The sequence below is a fragment of the Paroedura picta genome, chromosome 6 (genome assembly GCF_049243985.1).
Source record: "Paroedura picta isolate Pp20150507F chromosome 6, Ppicta_v3.0, whole genome shotgun sequence".
NCBI lineage: Eukaryota > Metazoa > Chordata > Lepidosauria > Squamata > Gekkonidae > Paroedura > Paroedura picta.
The window spans coordinates 27,989,806-28,002,258 of NC_135374.1; the positions used below are offsets into that span (position 1 = coordinate 27,989,806).

At 43.6% G+C, this 12,453-nt stretch overlaps 1 protein-coding gene across 1 annotated transcript in view; it reads left to right on the forward strand.

Moving 5' to 3' along the window:
• Positions 1 to 8,984, forward strand: part of ARHGAP31 (Rho GTPase activating protein 31) — a 106,840-nt gene extending 97,856 nt beyond the window's left edge. The window contains exon 12 of the mRNA XM_077341918.1: positions 2,078 to 8,984. Within this exon, the coding sequence (XP_077198033.1) occupies positions 2,078 to 4,495 (2,418 nt within the window). The 3' untranslated portion in view covers positions 4,496 to 8,984. The remainder of the gene's footprint in view (positions 1 to 2,077) is intronic.
• Positions 8,985 to 12,453: the final 3,469 nt, after the last annotated feature.

Genomic DNA, 12,453 nt, shown 5'->3' on the forward strand with positions numbered 1-12,453 from the left:
AAGGGAATACTGTTTTGTTAGGACCAACCAAAATGTCACAAAACAATGGGCGAACCTCTTCAGTAAGTGGGGTGTTCAAACCAATTTTCTTCTCAAAAGAGAGAAACTTCAGGATAAGTCTGCCATTTGCAGCAAATTAAAACAGATCAAAGGAGGATGCCAGACTTAACCAGATTAGTTAGTGCCTGGTACAAAACAGACTTCACAATGTACTAAAGGCTTCTGAGACACAGAAGTTTAAAAAAAAAAAGCTGCTCACCCTTTGATGATATAAAAGCCAGCAGTTAATCATGTGTCTTTCTAGCACTAATCAAAACATGTTGGAAAACTACTATCAGGCAAGAGAAATTGGAAGATGAGATTGACATAGGGTGACCTGCTCCGAGTTGGGAAATACCTGGAGACTTTGGGGGTGGAGCCAGGTGAAGGTAGGATTTGGGGTGAAGCGGGACATCAGTGGAGAAGAATGCTATTGAGTCTACCCTCCAAAGCAGCCATTTTCTCTAGGGGAACTGATCTCTGTTGCTTGGAGAGGAGCTGTAAAATTGGGGGATCCCCAGGTTCCACCTGGCACCCCTAGATTGACACGGAAGATCAGAAGATTTCATAGAAGAAACTTTTATTTATTTAATTAAGCATTATGGTTCTGCTTCTTTCCCTATTTTTGTGTGCATGCACATGAAAGCTCATACCTTGAATCAAACTTTGGTCTTAAAGGTGATACTGGAGTCAACATTGATTCTGTTCATTGGGTTGCTTAAATGAGCTGTTCTAGTTCTTTAAACTCCCCAGCTACTGAAAGTTTTGAAATTATTTCAGTGGGGCTGTGGCTGTACTCCACTTCCCTGCGCTATAATTCCTAAACACATTCTGGATTTGTAGCAGTTGTTCTAAAGAGAGCAGTGCAAATTCAGTACTCTTCTTCCAGTGGATGCATTCTTTATCTGCCAAGGTTTTACTTAAGGGGATATGTCTATTAATAGGTAGAGTCTTTTTAATGGAAAAAAGCTAATGAAAGGCCTGAAGGAAATTTGTTCAAGAAGGCACATGTTTAGCTGCTACTCTGCAAGCCCTCCCTTGGAATTCATTTGCTAATGGACTTATTCCATTAACAATTTTTTCATGTGGTTTATTTGTATACTTGCATACATGAAGCCTAAAGCAGACATGGGAAAGACAAAGGATCAGTCTGTAAAGATTAATTGTGAGTGTGCATAGCTGCAGTTTTGGATCAGGGCTATGTGGGAAGAGGGAGTTTAAAGGACACGTCTTCTTTTCCTGTTAAAACATAGATAAATGCTCAGTTCCTGGTTTTGTTTAGCAAAATCAGCCAGGAGTTCAGGGGCCGAATCTTACAATCCCTATTCAGCCTCAGTATGAATTGAGACAGTACATGTGCACAAACCAACTATCTGACGGTTAAAATAAATTACGTTTATCATGTATCTTTTGTGACCTTCAGTTTTTACTACCCTCCAAAAAGCAAATGGTGTGTCTAAAGTGCTGTCATCACAGCCAGTTTATGGTGACCCCAGCAAAGGGCTTTTGGCAAGTGAGATGCAGAGGTGGCTTGCCATTGCCTTCCTCTATAGAGTCTTCTGTGATGGTCTCCCTACCAAGTATCAACCCCAGGCATACTCAACCAGGGTTTCGTGAAACCCTGGGTTTCTTGATGGCCCTGGAAGGGTTTCCCAATTGGCTATGGAAAATATATATATTAAATTTGCTAAACATTTATTGGGTGATATGACCATATATGGTCATGTCAACCTCCCCCCCCCTTCAAATGGCCAATGATGGGCCTGGATGGGAAGGCCAGGGGTCCCAGCTATGCTTCCCAACCATATTCGGCATGATTGCACTACTTCTGGCATTTCTCAAAGCCTGAAGAATATTTCAAGGGTTTCTCAATGGTAAAAAAGTTGAGAAAGGCTGATCAATACTGTTTAGCTTCTGAGATCTGATGGGATTGGATTATAACATGCTGCTTTTCTTCTCCAGAAAAGAGAATTGGTAGATAGAAAAAATGGAAAGCAAAAAGAGGGAGCTGACATTTAATGCCATTTCTCTTCTCCAGGTTGATGACCATCATTCCAATGCTGTAATGGAACCATTGTGGCCAGAAATTCAGCAGGAGCTGAAAATCATTGAGTCTGAAGAGGAGACATCATTCCCACTGGCATTTCCTCCAGAGGAAGCCCCAAAACAGCAAGAGTTTAAACACAGTCCTATATCCCTTTCATCCACAGAAGCAAACAGCTTACCATGTAGCTTGTTGCTACCTCCAACACCATCTGAAGAGAACACGATCAGAACCCTGCCAGCTGGACTTCACATTTCCTTGTTTGGTGCCTCTTCCAAAGAGTCACCTACCTGGGGCTCCAAATTCAGTGAACAGGGTGGTGCTTCTTCCACTTTACTAAAACTGGAAAATATCCCACATGAACTACCTGGACCAAAACAATGCCTGGAGAAATCGGAAACCAGAAAAGACCTTCCTCCTCAGCTTCAAGACTGGAAGCTTTCCTTTGAATTACAAGAGAACATAACTCTTTCAAGAGATAAGTCATCACATCTCCAAGAAAAGCATCCAGACCAATCAGAGTGGGGAAATAACATTGAGTTTTGTCAAAGACAGAAGGAAGGTGCTTCTGTAACTCAGACAGAGAAAGCAGATAAAGTATTTTTGGATCAAAGGGTGCCAGCCTGTTTAAATAGCAGTGGAGTCCATCAGCTTAAAGAAAGCCGTACCAATGATCAAGCCCAAGATTTTCTTGACCTACAAGATGATGACACGTGGGCAGACCATGTGCAGAGCTTCGAGTTAGTGGAGCCATGTGAAGATCACCAGTGGGTAACTAGTCCTCTCCATTCCCCTACCTTTAAGGACATCCAAGGAGAAAAACTTAATGAGTTCCAGACACCGTGCCAAGGAATGGGCAGGACCCATTTCAAGAAACCTTGTTTCAGTCGTAGCTTTTCTTTAGACAGTAAGGACTCTGTGAAGAGGCACTGGGCTATACAGCTGCCTTTCAAAAGTGCAGATGAGGAACATCTTCATGAGGTCTTCCTGCCAGGGATCAAGGAGCCCTCACAAACACAGTGGAAAGGAAGTGACCGAGTAGAAGCTTGGCTGAATCTTTCTAAGGAGGTTTCCAAGCCAGACAAATCACACAGGAGACCTCCAACCTGTGAAGCAGGCTTCACAACTATAGAACTGCCACAGGAGCATGAAGGCCTGTACCCTGTGACTCATGAGGACTTGGAGGAGAAGGAAACATATGTTGACAAAGAAAACCAGGAAGTTTTAAATTTAGAGTCTCCTTTGCTGCAGTTTACTTCTGAAGAGAGATTAGGTTCTAGTGGTCCAGAGAAAGGTGCATCCAGAGTCCAACAGGCTAGTGGCACTGGAACTACGGTCATCAAAGATCTAGGCTGTGCCAAAGAATTACAGAGCAATAAGCATGAAGGCATCTCATGGAAAGAGAAACCAAGGCCCACTTCTCTCAATCTGGAATCTGTCCTCCCAGCAGCCAACCTTTTTAACTTTGAGAGCCTTTCTGTGCCTACTCCACCTGGGAACATGGTCTGTGGCCCAAAAGAGATTAGGGGCAGTGATTCTGCCCCATCATTACCTCTTGCCTGCCCAAACAGGAATAAGGCAGATCTTTGGGGTTCTCGCTTTGAGCCCCAAGACCTAGACCTAGACTACATCATGATGGCTCATGCTGCTACTGGGCGCCGTAACTCTGCTCCTGTGAGTGTGTCAGCAGTGAGAACTTCTTTCATGGTTAAGATGTGCCAGGCTAGAGCTGTGCCAGTCATACCACCTAAGATTCAGTACACTCAGGTCCCCCAGCCTCTGCAGACCCAGAACCCCAACTGTCGGCCTCAAGAAAACAAGGAGGCAGAAGCCAATGAAGGCCAACGCAAGCCAACCCAAAATACTCAAGGTCAGCTGCCACCCCCAAAGAGTCCACAGGGAGACAGGAAAGGGAAAGAGAATAATGGCACAATCTTTATGGATTCAGCAGCAACCGGAAAGGTAGAACCCTCCCTCTCCAACCATAGTTCCATCCAGGATGCACCCATTCTTCGCCGAAAGCGTACTTCCGAAGGAGAGACCACCACGGACAATCCACAGTGTTCAAAAATGGAGAGGCCATCGGGGGTTTCCAAGCCTTCATACAGATCTAGGCCAGGAAGACCTCAGAGCCTTATCCTGTTCAGTCCTCCCTTCCCCATCATGGACCATCCATCTTCCTCTGCAGACTCCAGGGTGCTACTTTCTCCCATAAGAAGCCCTTTGGAAACCACATCTCCAGGTCTTGTTTCTAATGATTTGTCAGGGACTACCCCAGAGGGGGTCACTCTTCGGAACAAGATGACCATTCCTAAGAACGGCCAGAGACTAGAGACTTCCACGAGCTGTTTTTATCAACCCCAGAGGAGGTCTGTGATTCTGGATGGGAGAAGCGGGAGGCAGATAGAATAATGCCTACTTGCCATCACTTCTCTTCCCTGGTGGATGAGATGGGAGCAGTCACACTGAGAACTAGGATGATGACACTGTTATTATCCCCCTGCTATTAAAAAAGAACTTGCTTGCTAACTCCCCGCTACCCTTATTTTACAGCTAGCCACTTTGAATCAATAGGCAGAGCGTTCTGTGGATTTGGCCTCGAGTCCACAGGGGCAAAGGACACGTCAGTGAAAGCAGCGTTCTGCAGCAAGTGAAGTAGCAGTCGGTCCTCATATCCTCAGCCGCGGACTCTCCCCCATCTCCCAGCTTCTCAGCACCATTCCACTAGTCCATAAGAACCTCAACAAGAACCTCAAACTATTTCACCTTGATTTGGTAGCTTTCCAGCCATCCCCATCAGCATCTCCTTTGACTTGCTTATGTACACATTTATAAGGAAGTTGGTGATGAGAATGACGAGTGTGAAAGGCACTCAGATAAGCAGTTGGAGAGGGGATATGACGTCCTTGAGCTAAAACCCTATAGTGATAGGCGGTGGTTGAAGGTGAGCCCCTGGTTGTTCCTGTAGCATCTCTCTCTCTCGCATTTGTGTGTGTATGTGTGTGTTTGTGTGTGTTAATATACAGCTAATGCAGGGTGTTTACAATAATTGACTATAAGGAATTGTACAAACAGCCATCTAAAACTACTTGCTTTCTTGATGGTTGATGCCATTCGCAATGCAGTATCCCAAGGAGAGACTCTTTTAACACCGTCTACCCTGCTACCTTTTGCTCTACTGTCTTGGTGTCTGCTGGACGTCTGGTAGACAGAGCAGTTTCAATAAGCTGCACTCCAACGCATGCACTGCATTTTTTAGGCGCTGCTGCTCTTTGTTTGAGGACCAGTACAGTAGGGTTTCTTTTTCTACTGTAAGAAGTGGGGGTGCTGTTTGTTCAGAAGGAGCTTGTTCTTTAAGCTGCCATTTAATTGGCATCATCAGGACTCTAGGTGGCAAGGACGCAGGATCTGATTCACATATATATATATATCTCCTGGTGCTAATTCATGGCTGAGTGACTAAGTGGGGACTTCAAGGTTTGGAATAAAAATAAATAATTTCCATCTTGTCAAAGAACAGGGTCTACATTTACTTTTCCCTTCTTTCCAGGATGCATGGTAGGTGGCTCTGAGACTTGGTTGTTGATAAAGGAGATTTAGATAAGCTAGAATATATTATAGTGTGCAAAAAAAGCCTTGTTCAAGTAGGATAGCTGCACTTTTGCACCTTGTCCCAAAACTCTAGGCTCCTGCAACTCACTAACTACTGTTGATTTGTACTTCTGCCTGGCCTCTGCAGCCCGTCTTGTAAAAGATTGCTTCACAAAGCAGCATGGTTGCCCCATATTTGAGACACCAGTAGTCTTGATGTCTCCTGCACACCTGAAGCTGCCTACTCCTGAATCCATCAAGGTCCATATTGTCTACTTAGATGGGCAGTAGTTCTCCACGGTCTCAGGCCACCTGGAGATGCTGGGGAATGAACCTAGGAAATTTTGCTTACTACCATTAAGCCCCAGCCACTCCTCTTCCCAGCCACTACAAATCCTTGAGTTTGTTTTGCAAAATTTGATGGTAGTTGTGGGAGTTCAATCAATCTCAGAGCATGCCTTGTCCCTGATTTGTAAGGGAAGAAAAGGGCAGTACCGCAGTTATTTCCACCCATTCTTACGAATGCAGCATTGTGCTTTCTGTTGACTGTGGAAGCCATAGTTACTGTGACATTTTAGGTCCTTCCAAAGGATGACACAAGTTGAGTTCATAGAGCATAGGGTATCTGTCAGAATGTTTGGCAGCCATAGGTGCCGTAAGATTTAGTCATGGCACAGCATGTTGTTTATAAGATTTGGGAAAAAGAGCAAAGGAGAGACAAGAGATATCATTTTTTTATATGTAGTTGTGCATGGTGGAGCCTTCTTGGGCTGTCTTCTTAAGTGTGAATAAGTGAGCATGAGTGCAGGAGTGAAGCTAACCATATGAACAAAAGGAAGGAGATTAGTATGGTATTCATCTCTGTGAATAGCTAGGAAGGTTTACCTGTCTGGGCAGAATGAATGAGCTGTTTATCTACCTAGGAAGGGAGGTGTGCAGAACTTACCTGGATGGAAGGAATGGCCCTCTCAACAAACAAAGCTTAGGGTATGCTTTAAACCTTTGACTTATTTGTCAACATCAGAGAAGTTTTCTGAAACAGAGTTTTGGCATGTTATGGCTCCAGCATGTGTTCAAGCGATAACATGCAGAGACAGCATCAAGGGCTGAGCAGTTTCCAGTTAAAGCTGTTTTTAAAAAGCTCTTCATGCAAACCAGAACTTTTTGCTAGTCTTTTCTATCTTTCAGAGATTTTCTTAAAAAAAAAATAGCTGAACCGATACAGAACATATAACATTACAGTGAATTGAAAACGCAATGGTTTAATCAGCATCCATCTATCATATCCATAAATCTTGAATGGATCCAATAGACAAAACTGATTCTTCACTGAAAACTCTTCTTTCCCAAATCTTTTATAAGGTTTTCATCTCACCAGGCTGGAATCCATATCTGTTCTCCAGCCCCTTCCGCATTTAAATACCAGCCAGTTCAGCTCACTTCCCATTCAACAGGGGTGATCAAGCCACCATTTAATCAACAGGCTGATCAGCTATTCACCACCATGTGTATTCACAGGTACAGGCTACTTGCAGGTTCCTCCTTCACATTCAGAGGCAGTCAGCCTCTGAATTCCAGTGCCAGGAGGCAGCATCAAGGGAAGGCTTCAGCCTCTATGCCTGTTGTTGGTCCTCCAGAGGAATCAGTTGGCGACTGTGTGAGATAGGATGCTGGACTAGGTAGCCCACTGGTCTGATCCTTCAGGGTTCTCTTAAGTTCTTGCTCAATCATCAGAAGCCAATTGCTGAGAGATCAGCTGGGAGTTAACATCTGATCTCTTGCAAATTTTGTTCTGTATCCAGTTAAGTTTTTGGGGTTGGGAGGGGAGAATCAGGAGCTGGCTCCCAGATGATGAGCTTCTAATCTCCCATACTGCAAGATTTGCTGCCTTCATGACTTGTTGAGATGCAACAAATACAGGGATGCAATGATCAGAAGCCCAGCTGATTTCCATTCATTTTTCTCTACCCCAAACTGTCTGCTTGGGCTATGGAGAAAAACAAGCACTTTCTCCTCCCTGTGAAAATGCTGGTTAGCTGGCCAAAAAATGGGAAAGGATTGTACTTGGCCAAGGTCCAGTAGCACTTACAGTATCTCAGGAATTCACCTTGGATTTGGCTAATGGTTGTATAGGTCTGGGAAATGTTGCCAGTGCTTTGGTTCCTTGGGACAGGGATGCCAGGCTCCCCAGTGGAATGCAGGGGATTCCCTGCCACCAAGCCTTGCTTCCCACTGCTGATTAGCTGGCCAGTGTGGGACTTACCAGGACAAGGAAGTAGGCCCAAGCTATGTTGCCACAATATGTTGATGTTACTTACAGCATGCACCGGGAGCAATATCATTACATTAATGACATCTGAGTAATGCTCTAATATTTGGACAACTACTTTTACCATACAGTTTTTTCCCAACTACCAGAGCATCACTGTGATTGCACAACATGATGACATCACTTCCAGTGCATGCTAGAAGTGACATCACTGCATTGCTGGCAACATAGGTTGTGCCTCTGTCTCATTCCTGGTAAGTCTGCCATATCCCCCACCAGTTGCCAGGAGGGACCTGGCAGCCCTAGCATGGGATAGATCTTGCCCTGAGTGGTAAGCAAAATGTTTTTGTGTACCTTGTTATGTACCCACAGCAAGAAACTTTGTAGTGTACCCAAGTCACTGGGTCTAGCTCCAACTCATATTGAGGCCATTCGAGGTAAAGTTGGTTAACTATGAGCTGAAACCTGAAACTTGGTTAACTTGGAAAACTAAAACTTGGTTAATTATGAGCTGAAACTTGAAAGGATAATTGCAAGTTATTCCACAAGTGGACACACATACAGAAAAACATGCACCAAGCTGCCCCCGCTCCTAACCTACCATCAATATAGGTGCATGGATTTCTATATACCAGGAGGTGTCTAAACCCTATATTACACCACAGTTTGCTTGGGTGCTGCTCTTTCTTGTATAGCTTAGTAAACCTTTGGGATCAGTATACACTGAAAACTTCAATTGGGAAAAAAACAGCACCTGAGTCAATATTTTCTCTGTTTGTTTAATGTTACCTTAAAGCTCCATTTACCTTTCTGTGAACCTCCTTGCCTTGACTAATCCCATTCAGTGTTGAAAAGATACACACACATAATCTGTCAAAAGGTAAAAAGTCCTGGGACGGTCATTAACATGTAGCCCTGGTAGGTATTGTTTTTATGGAACATGGTGGTTCTTGCAGACTATCTGTTTTTGTGCCTTTATTGCTTAAGAGATTTGCCAAGTCTCAGCCATGAGATTAAACTGGAGTTTTATATTTTAAAAAATTATGTGTGTCCTGGTGATGTTTGGGTACATAATTATTCATTGTGATCCAAAAAACAAACAAACAAATGCTGCTTCTATAACTTCCATTGTGGTTTCTGTTACTGGATTAGCCAGCCTGAAATACCATGGGATTTAAAACCGAGTGCTTCACTACGAGAGAGCTTTCCTAGTATATATTCCACCAAATGCCGACTAGCAGAATATCATTCTTTGTTTCCACAGCAACTAAAATAAATCTAACATTACATTTGGTGTCAAAAGAATTCCATGTTCTTCTACAAAGCATCCATCTTGACTGTTGTCACCACAAGCTTGTGACTAGGAGAGATTTAATGGCCTCAGATATCTTTTTCAACTGTTTCTTGGCACAGTTTGAAAACATACCTGTGTTTCTTGGGATCCTTCTGGTATCTTAAGCAGTATGAAAAATGTGAATCCCAGAAAGGTTATTTACATGTCTTTTAAAGGGGAGACACAAATACTTTGATCCATCTTGTCTCTCAAGTTTTGTTCTTTTAATACCACACTTGCAGTTACCGGATGAGGGGGGGGGGATCCTCCAGCTAGCTCCTTTGCAGTAGCTGTTGTATTTCTTACATCCCTCATACCACTTTCTTATTTTCTGCTGATGCAAAATGAAGGAAGGGTTCCTTTCATCATACACACACAAAAAGGGTTATGCTGAGGATTATGCAGGCCAAGAACTGTAGTAAGGAGGGGAACTGGGCAAGATGGAGTGGAAAATCTGAATCCAGTGCAGTGAAATCCTGCATGTGTTGAATTCCATGTCCAATTCCAGGTAGGACCCACACATACTAAGGCACAAAGACTGTGGCACCATTTGAAGCTGCACACAACTTCAACTGACATAATTTCATCATGGCATTTGTACCGAGCAAGTGGCCCACATGAGAATTTCTCCTTCCGTTTACTCATTAAGACCATGGAAGCCCTATGGGGTGGGGGGAGGCATATCTAGCACCAAATATGGTTTACTAATTCTATAGTGATAAAGGACAAAAATGTCAGAACATTTTAATGAGGCCTGAGCTGGAATTTTATGAATATTTTCAAGGGGAAAAAAGTGAGTCAGGAAGGTTCTGAAGTAACAGACACTCCCCCCCCCCTTTGCCTATATACACTTTTCATTCAACAGCTACTTGCTGCCCTTCTTCACGGTTGTTTTGGATCACTTTCTTTGCAAAAATGTGTCTATTCTTGCTGATTACATGTTCCTGCTCATCAAGAATCATATAACCAGTAGGGTGCCACATAGCTAATCAGATCTAGAGAGCTTTGTAAAAGCACCACAAGACTACATCTCAAAAAGTGCCATAGTCCCTGTCTTCACTCTGAGCCCCAGAATATTTCTCCCTGAAGACCCTTCCCCATTTTGTTGACGGAACTGGCCTTTTACAAGGTTTTTATATTTAAAAGAAAGAAAAAATGAACTGCCTAGTCTCACCCTCTCTGCTTTGGCTTACTCTGAGTTTTAAATTACATTTTTATTTGATTAGGATGAATTTCAGACTTGAGATTCAAGATATGTATTTTAAATGAACAGTACTGGGCAGCCCCATGGTTAACACTGGGTCCTACGTATTGAAATTGCTTTGGAATACAGATTCCGCCCTGGGTTTCTGATCTTTAAGACGTAGCCACTGCAGTTGTTATAATTTTCTCTGATAGAATCTCAACGATGCTGGCAGATGATGGGAAATGCAGCACATTCTCTTGGCTTTAGTAAATCCTTGTTCCAGAAATATTTAATTTTGGCAAGAGGAAAAGACCTTAGCACTTCAAAGAAAATACAGCAGCTGCTGAAGAATAAACGATGGGATTAAAGGCAGGAGCAAGAGGGATGTAATGACGGCATTTAAGTGGCCTGAACAAGGAATGGTTTGGGGGAAAAGGCAAAATGGAAACAAGCAAACAGACCCCAGCTGTTGTATTCATTCTCAAACGTCCAGGGGACGCCAAAAGTGTTTAATAGTTTTATATATACATTATTCAGCATTTAATAGCCTATTGCTGCTACCTCAGGCAATTGGTCATCCTAGGAATTTTGCCCTAAGAAAAACGGTAAGAATTGTTCTGGTATTTGAAAAGGCCATGGAACCCTCATTGCTTTAAAAAGAACCCCAACTTGGAACCTGCTCAGCCCAAATACTGCCCACTCCTGGCTTCACCCACAAAGTCTCCACATGTTTACCAGGCCAGAGCTGGCAACCCTTAGCCAGATCCTAGCCACCACATCCTATTGGCTCTTCCACATCCACCCTGCAGCTCTTCCAACTTGACTACAGTTGGAACTAGTCTTTGAACTAATCCACAAAAACAGGTTCCCTCCATGAGAAACATGCCATTTTTAATTTTTATAGAGATTGAGATGGAATTCAGAGACACGATGACTGGGAAATTGGGGGTCATAATTTGGCTCTGTCTGAGGACTTCTTTGGGAAACACACTGGATTCAAGGAAACAAAACTCTGGCACACTGTTTAATTTAGAACTCACAAATGAGAGGAGACCCTGCAAAGGCTTTCTTCTCCGCCCCTCCATTATTATACAGGCTGGGTTGGCAATGCTGTTGAGATCCCTGCCAGGGCAGGCAAGAGGGCAGGATATCTTCTCCCTTTCCCTGACACCTTGGGCACACCCCAGCAAATGTCCTGTTAGGCACCCTGGAACAATGGGCCCTAGGGGAGACAGAGACACAGCACCTTGGATATATCAGACGAAGTCACTGTAGGAAGGGAGCCTGAAGGGGAGGGGGAGGATTCTCAGCCTGTACCTGCTGACTAGATAGCACTGGCAGCAGGGCAACACAGGCAGCACTGTACATGTGGACTGCAGCTTTGCTGGCACATAGCAAAGAAGTATGTAAGGAATCAAAATTATGCTAAATTTGTACAGGTTATTAAATTTAGCCACAGAAGATTCTGAATACACAAAATACATGCAGCTCTGGGCACATCCATAAAAAGAATGGGACACTGCTGTGTCCCTAGCAGGCTGAAAGCTAAAGTCTCTCTGAAGTATAGACTTTTTTGCCATTCTTCCCAACTCTGGCTTTTCTTCTCTCCAGTTTTCCTTTAAAAAAAATCTTTTCTGCCTGCCCACTCTTCCCTCCTCCCCCAAGTAACTTTAGGGGAACTGCAGTGGCCATTTTGAACTGCATAGACAATGGCAGACAGTTGCCTACTCCAAATGCCTGTCACAGCCCTGCCATTTTAAACGTTTCAGCTTTTTATTCCTTCCTTTATTCTGCAAAAATGTAAGACTTCTGGAAACCTCGATTCTCACCTCATTGGTGGGAACATCTCTCTCTTCCTAGGTTCCTTGAGCAGATTGTTCAGTCCTCACTCTGGGGCCAGATTCAGAATACGCAGCTCTTGGTGATTGTGATTTGTTATATTAACTACCCTATTGTGCTCTTTGCTTTGCACAGATGGAAACAGTTTCTTC